Raw genomic sequence first — 16,151 nt, 5'->3', positions numbered from 1 at the left:
TTAAGATTTTATGGTGAAACTTGGCTTTTTCGGTCGTATAATTTCGGTATAAAATGCCTTGAGGGAAGTAAAAAAAAAGAAGAAAGAAATAGCTTCTTGTTACGTAAGACGCCTTCGTAACTAGAGGGATGTTTTCCTGTATTACCATAAGATAACAAATAGGTACGAGAACGGATTCATGACCTCTTCAAGGCTTTTGTTTTATATCTCGAAGATTTATTTCTTTATTTCGCCTCCTCGCGTCTCGAGTACTGTTATCTTTGTATTGTTCACTCCGTGATGGTGTTCCCTGAGGTTCTTGTGAAAGTTATGATGAAAAATGTTTTTATATTTTTTGTTGGCCTTCGGATTTTGTTTATTCGCGTCCATAAACAATCCAGGTATGATGATAAAAACGTTCCTTTTTTTTAAATCTACAAAAAATATATCTTACGTCTTAATTTTGAAAAAAGAATTATGTGACTTGGCTTTCCACGAAAATTATGGACATTGTGAACATCGCGAAGATGATTGCATTCATTTCAATCAAAAACAGTTAAGTAATGATACAGTAGTTCGCGTGCACAAAGAACGTATTTCAAACTTTGCAATTTGTAAATCGATTTGAAAATCAATAAAGTTACTTAGATAAATACAATATTGTTGCTATTACTGATTAAAAGAACGCTGACTAGACTGCAATTAGCATTGATAGGGATCCTTAAAATGATTACTAAATATTAGGACCTGCTCGATGCGATTACCGCCGTATGTTATATTAAATTCAAAAACGATTGCTTCCGGTTGATGGCCAATTTGAATAATACCTAAAGAAGCTTTCGCACCAAACGGGCAGATATAAAAAGCGGTCATAGTATGTATAGTACATAGGTGCTTCACTCTAGAGCCGTAACCCAGAGTTTAAGGCTCCAAAGTATCTTCATTATTTGGGTCATCCACACACAACTACTAGCGATAATAAATTTTTATAAGGCTATTTAAAAACCCTTTTTTAAACATGTTTTATATCGTGTAATCGATTGTATGTAAGATTCTAATACATTTCCAGTAAATAATAGCGAATACAAGTAATGCTTGGCAGATGGCAGAGCTTTTTTTATTGCTTAGATGAGTGAACCATCTCACAGCCCACCTGGTGTTAAGTGGTTACTGGAGCCCATAAACATGTACGACGTAAATGCGCCACCCACCTTGAGATATCAGTTCTAAGGTCTCAAGTATAGTTACAACGGCTGCCCCACCCTTCAAACCGAAACGCATTACTGCTTCACGGCAGAAATAGGCAGGGTGGTGGTATCTACCCACGCGGACTCACAAGAGGTTCTGCCACTGGTATAAGCTTACTGCTTAATGCGAACACGTACAGTCCTGTACCATCATTCGGCAATCATTCACCATCATAGCGTGAATCAGTAATACACATTGAGTTTCGGTATATAGTCACATAAATGAGATTAAAACTTGGATCTTATCTAAGGGGCGGCGGTCACATCTGTCTATTTAGATTAAGCAACAGGAACTTACTTGTAATTTGACGTTGACAGATCTATACGCCCTGTCTGCAGTGTTCTGCGCTTGGCAAGTAAAAGTCTGATTGTGGTGTTGGCGTCTGGGACGTATTCTGAGGGTAGACCTGCAGGAGGAAAGGCACTATAGGCATTAGAAATAATCAACATTATTAGAGCACGTATATGTCACAGTCATAAAAGTTCCTTATCGTACAGGGCGGAATGGAAAGTATCAGGCTTCTGGATGAAGTTATGCGATGGACCTTTTTTTTCCTACCTATGCTGATAGCTTTGAGCGGCTATTTCAGCTTCACCCTAGCATGTAGGTGAGCTCACAGGGCTCAAGCCGGAAGTGTTGCTAACATTGGCCCTAGCAAGAGCAGTGCTTCGCAGAATCTACCACCGGATCGAAAACGCAACCCACTGAGAAGATCCGGCGAGAAACTCAGTGGGCTGTGTCTGTGGGTTAATGGATGGATCAATCGAAAGATATCTGTAGCGTAGCGAGGACGGACAAGGGAGGGCATTATGCCCCGGGCGCTACAGGCAAAGGGGTCAAATGGTTCGCAAAACAAAAAAAAATCCGGATAAATTTTATTTTTATTGTTATTGATTACTGGAAAATATTTTAAATTTGGTGGCAGTGTAATATAACAAAAGCCCTAAAAAGGTATTGTTTCCTAGATCGTTACGCCACTGCTGTGGTGGTTGGTCCCTAAATGAGCCATACGAATGATCGCGAAATTCGTCAAGCAATATCTCCTATGAACTCCATAAGGATTATAGCCGTCTTGCCAAGAGATTGTCGGCTAACAATAATACTTCTCAATCACATCATATTGTGTTCTTGGTTAGTAAAACATTTAGTTAAAAATAATTTTTCGTTAAATTTCATCAAATACTTTTTCTTATAATACTCGAATTACGATTAAAATGATAAAGTCGAGATTTCTATAAAACACTGCACACAATAATATTTCGAATTAGCTTTCGTTACTGAACCTATTGTTTCATTTTGTTCATAATTCTTTAGTTGAATCCGACTGACAGAACTGGCAAAGTACTTATGGAATTCATTGCGTACATTCCATACTACGTGATAAGAGATGAAATTATAACAGTGTTCCATCAACCTTTGTACTTTAAAACCTGACACCTTAGAACTCATGTCTCGAGATTGATGAGGGCGTTTACGTTGTAGATGTCTATAGGCTGCGATAACCACATAGCATCAGGAGAACCGTAAGCTCGTCTTCGCATCTAAGCAACAAAAAATAATGAAAAGAATTATAATTGATTGACAATTATAGCAATTGACTTCTATAAATAATTGCTCGTAATATTTTTGAGGAACAATTTTAGAATGCCAATATAACTCTCACGGTATCATGTAAGATAAAAACGATATTATCTTGTAAAATGCGAAAGGTGAAAGGCAAGAGACAAGAAAATAATGTATTTGAAGTATGTTTATTTGAAAAAGAACGATGCATTTAACACGTTGACTGCGTTATGTGATTTAAAAGTCCCACACACAACTACTCCCTGATGCCGCAAGCAAAACTTTTCGGTTGGTGCGTTAAGATGACAAGTCCACATTTCTATAAGTGTGGGTGGGTACAATCGAAAACATTTTTGAGGCCTATCGAGTCTCATACGGTAAGTCCAACCTTGCCTGGGAAAGACCTCATACGTACTAGCTAAAAATCCCTCATAATAGTCTCGCAGTCAACGTGTTAATACGACCTACACTCAACATTGGGTGGACACGTGTTGAAAACTTGTAAAATGTCTTTTATACTCAACATTGGGTGGACACGTGTTGAAAACTTGTAAAATTTATTTGTAAAGAATCCTCACACGTACCTCGCCGTAAATCTTCTGCCATCACCCATCGGTTCCACGGTATAAGTGACACCTTGAGTCAAAACTCCACCGTCATTGTCGACCCACGTTATCTGAACAAAAGAAAGGCGATAATAAATAATAGTTTAAAAAAAACCAACAAAATACGCTTTCATAGAAAATCCAGCTAAAAAATACAAAATAAATTTGAATTAAAAATAGTGTAAGAAAAAATGTTGTGCTTTTCAGGATATTATCAAAATAACCCTTCTACTAATATCTGTTCATAAAATATTTATAACTACTGATACCATGCACCCCACGCTTTTTTTACAATAAAATCATTTTTTCTTACACTATTTTTAATTCAAATTTATTTTTCATTTTTTAGTTGAATTTCAATTTTTTCCGACGTTTTGAAGGGGGTCAAAATAATGTTCAAAGATTCCGTTACAAACATACATACATACGTCTGAAGCTAATAAAAACGTATTAAAAAAGAATTAGCGCTTTGACGAATAGCGTAAAGGTAACGGAATCTTTGAATGTCATTGCCTCTGATTTCAAGTCGTCTGATTGACTCGAAAATTTACACACGCATCAAGGACGAATAATTGTTTAAATTGTCTTTTTAGTTTTTAAAGTACATACTTATATTATTGAAAATAAATAAGGATAACAACAGAAAGATAGTATTGGAAAATAATCTTGACATTTAATTCCGCATGACATAGCATATACACAGACACACTCATAGTAATAGAAACTAGAGGTCCCGCAGTAGTCGAAATTCGACTATAAATTAATTGGAATTGTAAGTTTGTACACTATTATGATTGTATTTTATATTCCTATAATCACAAATTTCGCCAAGGCTACACTATAAAAAAATATTAATAAAGAAAACAATATTTAATCTATTCTCAATTTGACCACAGACGTCAAGAACAAAAGTTTGACAATAAATAGTATGCATGCGTGTGTGCGTCAAATACATGTTATGTAGTATGTGTAACGTTTTCTTTATTGATTTAATGTATCTTTTATGCATTATTTTAAAAAAATATTAGCATTGTGCACTTCTTCTCTATATTCTCTATAAGTGTGGAAAATTTCATACTCCTCATTCCGCGCAATTTTCGTAAAAAGGGATACAAAGTTTTTGCTTCACGTATTAATATATAGATGCTTGTTGATAAGCTGATAACGTCGTCCGGTCATAGTTGACTATTAAAAAAAACTATCAGGGAACATTGATAAAAGTTAGGAGGTCGTTTCTTGGATAGCTGATCCTTAGCTGATGTCCATGGGCCACTGAAGCAATCACGGGTCAACCCGACACGTACTTTGAAAGCAAAAGACATGTTTATCTGATAATGTTGAAAAAGTCACAGAACAGTTATGTTTTGAGACGTATAAACTATAAACTTTAATAATGTGTTTTTCTTCTGCATTCACATTTTATCGTGCAGTCAAAAATAAACACGTGGGAAGTTTACATAATAATTTTAACTGGATTATTACCTACAAAAATATGATCAATTGAAAATTTTACATCAATTTAGAATGTATAACTCTATTTTGTACGGTCTATCACGGTCTTCGGTAGTATAGTGGTCAGTATCCCCGCCTGTCACGCGGGAGACCGGGGTTCGATTCCCCGCCGGAGAGATCTTTTTTGTATCTTTTTGGCAAATTTATTTTGCGATAATTATATCACAATTATGATAATTTACATTATAATATAATTTACAAATTACAATTTTAATTTTAAAAAAATAATTTTTTATACAGTAGCAGGTGTTGCATCCGATTGTAATGACAGGTGGTATATACGTAGTGTTTTAGTCTCCATACCGTCAATGGCTAATGTATAATTTATGATAATTAAAATTTATGAACTATCGATAAACGCGTAGACAAATTCAACTGCGTAGTTAGGTTTCTTAATTACAAGTAGTGTCTTTTTAATATGGTAAAAATCTATTTTATTAGCGTATCATGCAATTTCTTTTTCTTCATGATATTATTCCTATCAGTTCCTAAAACTTCCAAAGATTCTGTAAAAAAAACTGCTTTCCCGTTCTCTTTCAACACGTATAGAATTTTGCTTTTGCTAACTTTCTGTTTCTGTGTCATAATGGTCATATTTAGTTCAATTTACCCTTAAACAGAGATTCTTATACCGATTTGCGCATCTAAGGAATTTTTAATCTTCCTAAGATTGCAGAGAGTTTTTTTTTATTGCTTAGATGGGTGGACGAGCTCACGGCCCACCTGGTGTTAAGTGGTTACCGGAGCCCATAGCCATCTACAACGTAAATGCCGCCACCCACCTTGAGACATGATTTCTAAGGTCTCAGTATAGTTCCAACGGCTGCCCCGCCCTTCAAACCGAAACGTATTACTGCTTCACGGCAGAAATAGGCAGGGTGGCGGTACCTATTAGTGCGGACTCATAAGAGGTCCTACCACCTGTAGTGCTTTAAATGTACATGGAATTGTTACCTCCGCTGGAGGTTTTCCTCCTACTGAAACACACTCCAAATCCAGCTCTCTGTCTTCTATAGCTGGAATGACGGGCCCCCGAAGTATCTTTGGAGGATCTGGTGGTACCAGCACCGTCAGTCGGGCGTACCTTGACCGAATTGCTGGCTCACCTGTTGACAATTATTTACATTCATTTATTGAAAACGAGCTGACCCGGCAGACTTCGTAGTGCTCAATCGATAATTAAAGACCTAAACTTTTGTATAAAATAAACTTAAAACAAACAAAAGGAATCCGTCCGACGGGGGACACATCAAAGGAAAAACAAAATTGTTATTTTTATCAAATTCCGAGCATTTTCATATTTATCTTTACATTTTAAACCTTCTCTGGACTTCCACAAATAATTCAAGACCAAAATTAGCTAAATCGGTCCAGCCGTTCTCGAGTTTTAGCGAGACTAACGAACAGCAATCATTTTTATATATACTTATAAGTATATAGATAGATAATTAACTGTGATAAATTGTTTATGCTCAAATTACATGATACCAATGCCAAATAATTAAGTTGAAGGTGTAAGCTCCACCTCCATATACTACAGAATATTATATGCAGTCAAAAGCAGTAAAATTCGGGTAATATATATTTTTATTTTTTTTATTGCTTAGATGGATGGACGAGCTCACAACTCACATGGTGTTAAGTGGTTACTGGAGCCCATAGACATCTACAACGTAAATGCGCCACCCACCTTGAGATATAAGTTCAAAGATCTCAGTATAGTTACAACGGCTGCCCCATCCTTCAAACCGTAAACGCATTTCTGCTTCACGGCAGAAATAGGCCTGGTGGTGGTACCTACCCGTGCGGACTCACAAGAGGTCCTACCACTAGTAGTCTCGACTAGTAGTGTTCGAGCGTAAGATTCTAAGACGGATATTCGGTGCTGTGCAGGAAAACGACATATGGAGGACGCGCTATAACCACGAGTTGTATGATGTTTACAAAGATCCTAATATCATAACAACTATAAAGATTGGACGCCTACGATGGGCGGGACATGTGGTTCGAATGGAGAGTACCAGAATGCCGAGACAATTGCTCTATGGCAAACCAGAGGGCCGCAGAAGTCGTGGCAGACCCAAACTCCGATGGTTGGATGGCGTGGAGCGCAACCTCAAAAATATCGGCGTCAAGAACTGGAAGGAGAAAGCCCTGAACAGAGCAGTCTGGAGAGACATACTGGACCAGGCTAAGGCCCACCGTGGGCTGTAAGGCCTAAGATGATGATGATGATGACTAGTAGTCTACCATTAAGTAGCTTAAATCTCTCACTCAGCCTTTACATCTAAAATAGCAACCTAACGACTGAGAGTTGAAAATTATGACCCTGAGGAAGAAATAAAATATGTCATAATTTCTAAATTTCTTCATTAAGTAAAGAGCATTACAGTTGAATTTCTACTTAATGTACACGCTATATAATTCGAACACACACAAAACAACTCTACCGTTTATTCATTGCACTTCTCTAGACAATAAAGTTACCCCTTGATACATTAGCATAGTTTCAACTTTATTGCCTTATTATAATCTAGTCACATTGTCCAACAAAATGGGTCTGACCCAATTTTCCACTCCCTAATATTAATTTCAACACATTCCCTGAAATAGGCGCGGACGTAGTCAGCTATGAGGTTTCCGTGTAGTTTTTTTACGCTAATTTACGTTTCAAAGTACCAGGAAGATAGTCATTTTTATATGACGATACCAAAGACCAGATTTTATGAAAATAACACATTATTATATCTCTATTGCGGTATATTTCAGTAAGTTAAAGAAATAGATACAGATACAGATCAAGCTAGGAAAAGTGTGATAAAAACTAGTTCTAATACAAGCCCCTAAAGTTCCAATTCTATTAGGGCCCTGAAATCTATCTACATATATCATCCGGTCTTATTTACAGTTTTTTCACTTCTTAATTCCTACCCAAATACTGCTTGGAAGTCACATCCAGCATAAAAAGTAGAGAACCATACCAAGAAATTGAGGTTTCAATCGTGTCTCAAGGAGTTTCGGCATTATTTCTATGGTCTTCAGTAAGTTAGTATAAAGAGATGGATAAATAATATGTTAATTCGAGATTTGCATCCCAAAACTGGAACCTAATTACAGCCCTGGAAAAAACTAAGACTAACATAATTTAATTTCAACGTAAAATCCCCGAACTAAAAGGTTGTCTGTTTACGTTCAGATTAAATATAATTGTTATTAAAACGAATTAGGACAGAATCAAAATTTACTCCCAACTCGAAATATTCGCAAAACCAAGTCTGTTTTGATTACGAAATATATTTTTAATTAGTCACTATCAGAATTTAAGTCTGTATAAATTTATGCTGTTTCATTTTTTACTTCCAAATTTATTCGTTATTAGGGCAATTAACTATTTATTAAGGCATCTTGTGAAAGCGCTCTGGTGATAACGAATACCTCGCCTATTTCTGCTGTGATGGAGCTAGGTTTGAAATGTGATACTTTACAATTGATGCTTAGATCACACGTTTATGAGCTCCAGTAACCACCTAATACCAGATAGGCAGTCTTGTACGATTTAAGCGCTTACCTACCCAATTTGACGAATAATTGTTGCAAAAATCTCATCATACCACCATAGCTTTCTTTAGACTACCCAATGTTATATTTTCTATATACTACCCAATGTTACATTTGCTATCAACAAAATTTACGAATTGAAATTAAAACGGAGATTATTTATTGCTTACATGAATGGATGAGTTCAAGAAACTACGGTGCTAATCGATAACCGGAGCCCATGGACCTCGGCCAATTTTACACGTGACATTGAAGTTTCAATTGCATTGTATATAGCTGGCTCACTATTCGAACCAGATCCGCTTTGTACTGGTGGTAGGATCTCTTGTGAGTCCGCGCGGGTAGGTACCACCGCCCTGCCTATTTCTGCCGTGAAGCAGTAATGCGTTTCGGTTTGAAGGGTGGAGCAGCCGTTGTAACTATACTGAGATCTTAGAACTTATATCTCAAGGTGGGTGGCGCATTTACGTTGTAGATGTCCATGGGCTCCAGTAACCACTTAACAGGTGGCCTGTGAGCTCGTCCACCCACCTGAGCAATAAAAAAAAAAAAAAACCCGAAAAAAATAGAATTGTGAGATCCACTTGTACCGGTCAGCAAAGTATCCGTGTAGAGTTGGATTATGTACGTAAAATGTAATATTATTTTTAAAGTTGAAAGAAAACAATTAGAAATAAAAAACCTTGCGATCACAGCCCTAGCGTCTCGTGTGTGAATTAGACATAGATAAAGCCATAACAAAGTTTTATCTGATTTATTCTGACAGTTCGCTTTAGTAGTTTCGCCATTTAAAAGCTAAAGTTGAACTTGTTTCTGGTGAAACTTATTCGGTTCATTACGACGTGGTTGAGATTTTAACCGATTTCAAAGAAGTAGGTGCTGACATTTTCTTTGCTATTTTTCTGTTTGTTGTCGAAGAGTTTCGACATTGGTAAAGCTGTTTTTTTTTTTCTTTTTAAAGAATACACTTTCAGATGGTACAGTGGAAAATTCATGAAAATCGGTGCAGTATTTTGGTTTTAGACCCGTCTTTTTGGCCTGCCTATAGTTAGTGACCTCGAGAGGTTATGCTAACTACAAGAAACGTGTAGACGAGCTGACGGGCTCAGCCTGGTAGATTTTGCAAAATTCTACCCTAGTAAGGGTAAATGTTGATGAAAATTGGGATTCGGGTTATGGCCTTAAACCAGCTAGGCCCTGTTCATCCAAGCAATCTTTTTCTAATAAATAATAATATTATAGTTAAAAAAAGGCCACTTTAAAATTTAATAGAACAGATCAACTAATCTAACTGCGATTCCGATCCGTTGGCAAATCCAGCGAAGTACCGCTCTAGTTAGTGTTAGAAAGTTCTCTCAGGTTGAGCCCCGTAAGCTCACCTATCCATCCTCTCGTAGTTGGAATAGCCCCTTAGGCTACCAACGATTAGGCAAGGAAAAATATAATATTATTATGACTACCGTGGTTCGCTAGTAAGAGACGAAACTTTGGATCGCAATGGATGATCGCTTTGGATGCTGTTTTGGAGACGAGGTAATTAGTGGGACGCTTTGGCGTCCTACAGTGAAGTCAGTCTATTTAGCATATTGTGATAACATTCGAGAGGATTTCAGCTAAGCCATCGATCCAGTATATAGCGGGAGTGTGATAAAGAGAGAAAGAGGAGAATGATATTTTTTTAAGGGATTTTATGACCTGGTAACTAAGACCTTTAAGTCATGTCTTATGATTAATTCGCTTAATTTATATTCATATTTTCATGAAAAATTATATTATGGAGTGAAATGAAATGAAGATGATTAATTTGAGACATTAATCAACTGGGATGAAATTAAATGAAATGAGATGAGATGATATTGGGATGAAATATAATCTCAGTAAAATTGTGGTCATTTACTAAGATTTTTTCAGTGGACTTTTTGGAGGATCCCAAGAAGTTACGTCCAGCGGCTTTGTTTCATTTTCCCACATTTGTGTACTTTCACAGATATTAAACAGTTAATAAACCACCATTACTACACATTTAAACCCGAAGAAACACTAAATAGACAAAATAAAACAAATCACAACAACTTCACTCCTCGTGTTCCCGCCAAAAAGTCAGAGGAGAATGATAAAGAAAAACTTAATTCTACCCTCTCTTAAGATAAAAATTATTATGTAGTCGGAAAATAGAATTACATTAAAACATTTCCAAACATATCTAATTGAGAATTCGGGTACTCCGAACTTTATATGAGAGCTCGACCCGGTACCGTACCCCGAAAGCCCGGGGCTCTGTCAACACAAAACAAATTCGCACTGCCTTTTGAAGTCCAAAGGTCGCACTGCAAACACAATAGTTGTGTCAGTGAGACGAAATTGTCCGAGTTACGTTCCTATTTAGCTCACTATTCGTTTCTCTGTTTAAAGACTCAATGCCTGGGGTACAAGTGTCGCGCTTTTAGCGATTATGTAGATGGTAATTGTTCTTCTCCTTCTTCTTTGTCGTTTCCGCATTACTGAGGGTCGTGACCACCTTGGTCCAGTTTTTGCACCAGCTTCCTCCAATGTTGCCTGCATTCGGCCTGCTTAATGGCGCCCGGGACGCTGGTGTTTGTGGCCTCCTTGACAATGTCCGTCCACCTGGTTGGCAATCTTCCTCGACTTAAAGATTTGAAAATATTTTAACGACACCTTTCTGGTTTTTATGGCTACAAATGATCGCTAACGCCACGTAGGTCATGGTTATTCCCGGTTCTCTATATAAATAAACCGCTTCGTCCTAAGAAATAATGGTTTGGTGTATAGATTAATTGAATCAAGTACGAGGGCAGTAGGCCTACAAAATCGCAATGTTTTTGACAGATGAAACTGTGACTCTAGCGTAGCCTTTGCCTATGACATTAACATTACCAAAAAGCTAACTGGGCGATCCTGTTGTAAACCTACTGGCCGTCTGGTGTAGTGGTAAGTAACATGGCCACTACACCTTGTGCAGGGTTGCGGGTTTGAATCCCGCCAAGGGAAGATATATGTATGATAAATATAAAATGTCTTTTCCATTGTTATGGGTGTATATTATATATATGTATGTGTATAATAAAAATCTTACATATATTTCCGTTATCTGGTACCTGTAACACAAGTTCTTTACGAACTTAGCACGGGACCAGTTAACGTGGCGTGATCGTTATTAAATATAGTATATTTATTTATTATAAAAAAACAACCTCTTGTAGAAGTAGTATTGCGCCACACACGCAAATAACAAATGAAGGCTACACGTGAATATGATTCAGGTTATTGTAAATTTCAATTGGATCATGTAGTTTATATTAAGATTATTATCTTCACTACATAGTATAAAACAAAGTCGCTTTCTCTGTCCCTATATCTGTCTGTCCCTATGTATGCTTAAATCTTTAAAACTACGCAACGGATTTTGATGCGGTTTTTTTTAATAGATAGAGTGATTGAAGAGGACGGTTTATATGTATAATAACATCCATTAAATAGTGGAGAAAACAATAATAAATTACATTTTCCGAAGCGAAGCGAGGGCGGGTCGCTAGTAATGAATAAGTGCAAAATACTGAATCTCTTTGGCTATCGCTGTCACTCGTGCATTAGCCCGACGTATAGATTCCAGCACAGCGGTTGTGGTTTGACAATTTGTGGGGTGTTTGCGTTCGTAAGCGCCGACAAACGTAGATTTTTCTTTCCTAGAAACTCGGACTTTTCTCATGGCCGAATCGTTGTTCTTTTGTTTTGTACAATTAACGGTTGTACTAAGTTTTGTACAAGAATTCAATGCGGCTACGGCATCAGGTGTTTCATACTTTGACAGATAGGTAGTAAAGATAACGGATGCTCGCAGATTAAATAACATTAGCCGGAAATCGTACCGAAATGAAATTGATTTATATTGGCATTACTAATTTTCAAATCGCAAAAAATGATACTATTTTTACGAAAAGTCGAAATGTAAACAGATATTTTAAAACTTTTTGAAGTCGTCGTGGCCTAAAAAATAAGACGTCCGGTTCATACGTGTTGAACGATGCACCGGTGTTCGAATCTCAGGTGGGTACCAATTTTTCTAATGATATAACTCAACAAATATTCACGATTAACTTCCACGGTGAAGGAATAACATCGTATAATAAAAGTCAAACCTGTAAAATTATAATTTGCGTAATTACTGATGGTGGGATCTCTTGTGAGTCCGCGTGGGTAGGTACCACCGCCCTGCCTATTTCAGCCGTGAAGCAGTAATTCGTTTTGGTTTGAAGAGTGGGGCAGCCGTTGTAACTATACTTGAGACCTTAGAACTTATATCTCAAGGTGGGTGGCGCATTTACGTTGTAGATGTCTATGGGCTCCAGTAACCACTTAACATCAGGTGGGCTGTGAGCTTGACCACCCAACTAAGCAATAAATAAAAAAAACTCTGTAAGTGATTAATTGCAGATGCGTACTTAAGCTGTCAAAACCTTCAACTTCGTTGTCTGGGATCGCAGTCCATTGACACGCTTGGGCCCTTTACTCGCGTAATTGCGACCAGTCGTAAGGTTTCCAAAGAATATTGCCTAGTCTATGCATGGCTTCGGTCCTTCTACTCACTAAAAATCAATGAATTCGGTCACGTGCTCTTTCCTCACGATTTTTCTGCAGATATCTTTAGAAATTCTTCGAATTCATTGTAGGTACTGAGAGTATCGCGAAGAGGTATTGTAATTTTCTATAACGTTGAACGGAAAATGTGAGATGCTTTTTGCGTGGGTTGATATTACGCAGACGTGCGATATGACAGATAATTTGTGTCAGGCCAAATGAGTGTGAACCGAAAATAGCATATCTTAAATTGTACGTGAAATAAAGATGGCAATGTAAGTCGTCAGCTACGTTCGCGGACGTCAAGAATATTCTAAAAGTGTGTGTATGTGTGTGAAGTGTGAATTTGTACATAGAATTTCTCTGTTTAAATTTCGACGTTCGTAGCTTGATAGAACCAGGATGTACAGGTTAAAGAAAATTCTTCGAAAGCTATAACTTTTTGGGTATTGTATAATTGGATCAGTGAAAACAGAAGGTTATAATCAAATATAGTCGTCTGTAGTATACAGATTTTTTTTTAATTGCTTAGATGGGTGGACGAGCTCACAGCCCACCTGCTGTGCCACCCACCTTGAGATATAAGTTCTAAGGTCACAGTATAGTTACAACGGCTGCCCCACCCTTCAAACCGAAACGCATTACTGCTTCACGGCAGAAACAGGCAGAATGGTGGTACCTACCCGCGCGGACTCACAAGAGGTCCTGCCACCAGTAATTTCGCAAATTATAATTTTGCGGGTTTGATTTTTATTACACGATGTTATTCCTTCGCCGTGGAAGTCAATCGTGAACATTTGCTAAGTAAGTATTTCATTAGAAAAATTGTCACGTGATTGTGTTCATTGATCGCAGACTCTTCAAACTTCCACTACAAATTTTTGCGTTGTCCGCTCTTACCTTTTTGTCAGTGCAGGGTATATGAATGCGAGTTTTCACCTCGTAAATAAATAAAAAATGGTAATAAGAAAACTGTATTACTTCCATACTACTTTCACGGCTGGTAGGTAAGAAATACGAAGCCATTGAACATTGAAACATTGGAGTAGATGTAGAAATGATAAGCGTCCACAGTAACGCCAAATGTTTCGGTTGTTTAACGGTGTATTTCTTCTGAATTGAGCGTGTCATAGGGAGAGGATCTTATTTGAGATGTAATTAAGGGTCGCCGTGTAGGGTTGTCCGTGGTCAGTTTTGTGAAATATTTAAGTCGTTGTACCATTGAAGACCAAACCCGAATTTAAATGGTAGAAGACTAATACCGAGCCCAGGAATAAGGCCACTCTATCAAATCAATCATTGTACTATAACCAAAATGGACGTATGTAATAATCTCAACATACCATAGTCTCAGTACAAATTTATGATAAACATTTTTTTAATTAAAATAAAAGTATCGAAGCAATTTTTGGGAAGGAAGGGAAAGACGGGAAGGTTGCTATATTATTTAGAATTTGTGATATCTATGGCCTTCGGTAGCTTAACGCCAAGCGAATCGAGAAGTCTCTCAGTCACTCATGCAAAAAAAATACAATTATCACTTACATATTTCTAACTGACAACCCTAACCGGCTCCCTTCATCAAAGACACCTCCCGCACACATGTGACAGCTTAAAATAAACGCTGCATTTATTTTCGTGCGACACCCCTGCGACTAGAAACACGATATAAACAGAGTGATATGCCCGCAAAGGAAACAAAAGAGAGCTTTGCCGAGCGAACTTAATTAGAGTAAGTTCGTAATGAAATATTTGATACCTATCTACCGTGAACCCACTAGATATCCAATCACGGATACGATAGTGTACATTCAGTTATATTTTAATGGTAATTGAGTTAATTGTGCTGTCGGCCTTAAGCCAGGATCACACATAAGTTCTTTTAAAATGAAAATACAATACAATTCTATAAAACTTTAACATTATTTGTTTATTACAAAAAGCCACGTCTTAGTTCTTAGACAATTAGCCATTTTGTGATGGTTATAGCAACTACAACTTCTTTTATACAAACAAATGTAATTACTGCGAAACAATTCACAAAATATGGCTTAATATTCACAATACACATTTTAGTGATTTTTAATTTTTTTTATTTATTGCTTAGATGTGAGGACGAGCTCACAGGCCACCTGGTGTTAAGTGGTTACCGCAGCCCATAGACATTTACAATGTAAATGCGCCACCCACCTTGAGATATAAGTTCTAAGGTCTCAAGTATAGTTACAACGGCTGCCCCACCCTTCAAACCGAAACGCATTACTGCTTTACGGCAGAAATAGGCAGGGCGGTGATACCTATCCGCGCGGACTCACAAGAGGTCCTACCACCAGCTGTAGATTTTTACATGACTCTGACTTTAATTTATTTTACATAAATTACTTTTAACTAATATAAACTAATATTGCTATTATCCAGCCTAATAATAGATGGCGCCAACAACATCATTGCATAACAATTACAATACTTAATTACTTTATTACTGTTAATTATAATATAAATTATTATTAATATTTATGCTTTATTCATATTTAATTATTTATACAAGCATTTGTGTTTTTAAACAATAATATAAACATTAAACATATTCTGAACATCTTAAGATCACAACAGTGTCTGCTAATTATTAAATATGGTAGAATAACAGTTTCATCTTGCTAATAATAAATAAAAAATTACGTAGAATAAACTATACTATATATTATTATGTTAATTATTGCCAATAGTGGCGTTTGCGCCCATATATGCTACGAATACCATGGACGGCCCGCCGCAGCTACATCTCTATTCTCAAGCAGCTAAAAATAGAAAAGACTCAACGTCTATCCACAACCTGTCTACAACGAATATTGCGGTATTTTGGTCATGTTGCACGCAGGGACGCCAGCAATTTGGAACGCCTTGCGGTGACCGGTAAAATCGAGGGAAAAAGGCCTAGGGGTAGAGGTTCCAAATGATGGTCGGACCAAATAGCGGAGGAACTGAAAATACCTGTCAGCGACTCACTCCACCAACGGGATCGATGGAGACAGCTGGTTGACGGTATCGGATGGAGTCACGATCCTCAGTAATAAGGGACCGATTGAAGAG

General features: G+C 37.2%; 1 protein-coding gene and 1 non-coding gene across 2 annotated transcripts in view; one reads left to right on the top strand and one right to left on the bottom strand.

The window, feature by feature from the left end:
* LOC101739354 (irregular chiasm C-roughest protein) overlaps positions 1-16,151 on the bottom strand; it is a 107,102-nt gene that overhangs the window by 46,748 nt on the left and 44,203 nt on the right. Inside the window, exons 5-7 of the mRNA XM_038019886.2 lie at positions 5,862-6,013; positions 3,375-3,466; positions 1,525-1,633 (exon numbers count right to left, since the gene is read on the bottom strand). Coding sequence (XP_037875814.1) covers positions 1,525-1,633; positions 3,375-3,466; positions 5,862-6,013 — 353 coding nt within the window. The remainder of the gene's footprint in view (positions 1-1,524; positions 1,634-3,374; positions 3,467-5,861; positions 6,014-16,151) is intronic.
* Positions 4,953-5,024, top strand: TRNAD-GUC (transfer RNA aspartic acid (anticodon GUC)). The gene has a single exon. It is a non-coding gene; the product is annotated as a tRNA-Asp (tRNA).

Source organism: Bombyx mori, chromosome 24, assembly GCF_030269925.1.
Source record: "Bombyx mori chromosome 24, ASM3026992v2".
Classification (NCBI taxonomy): Eukaryota; Metazoa; Arthropoda; class Insecta; order Lepidoptera; family Bombycidae; genus Bombyx; species Bombyx mori.
This window is presented reverse-complemented; position numbering and strand designations above follow the sequence as displayed.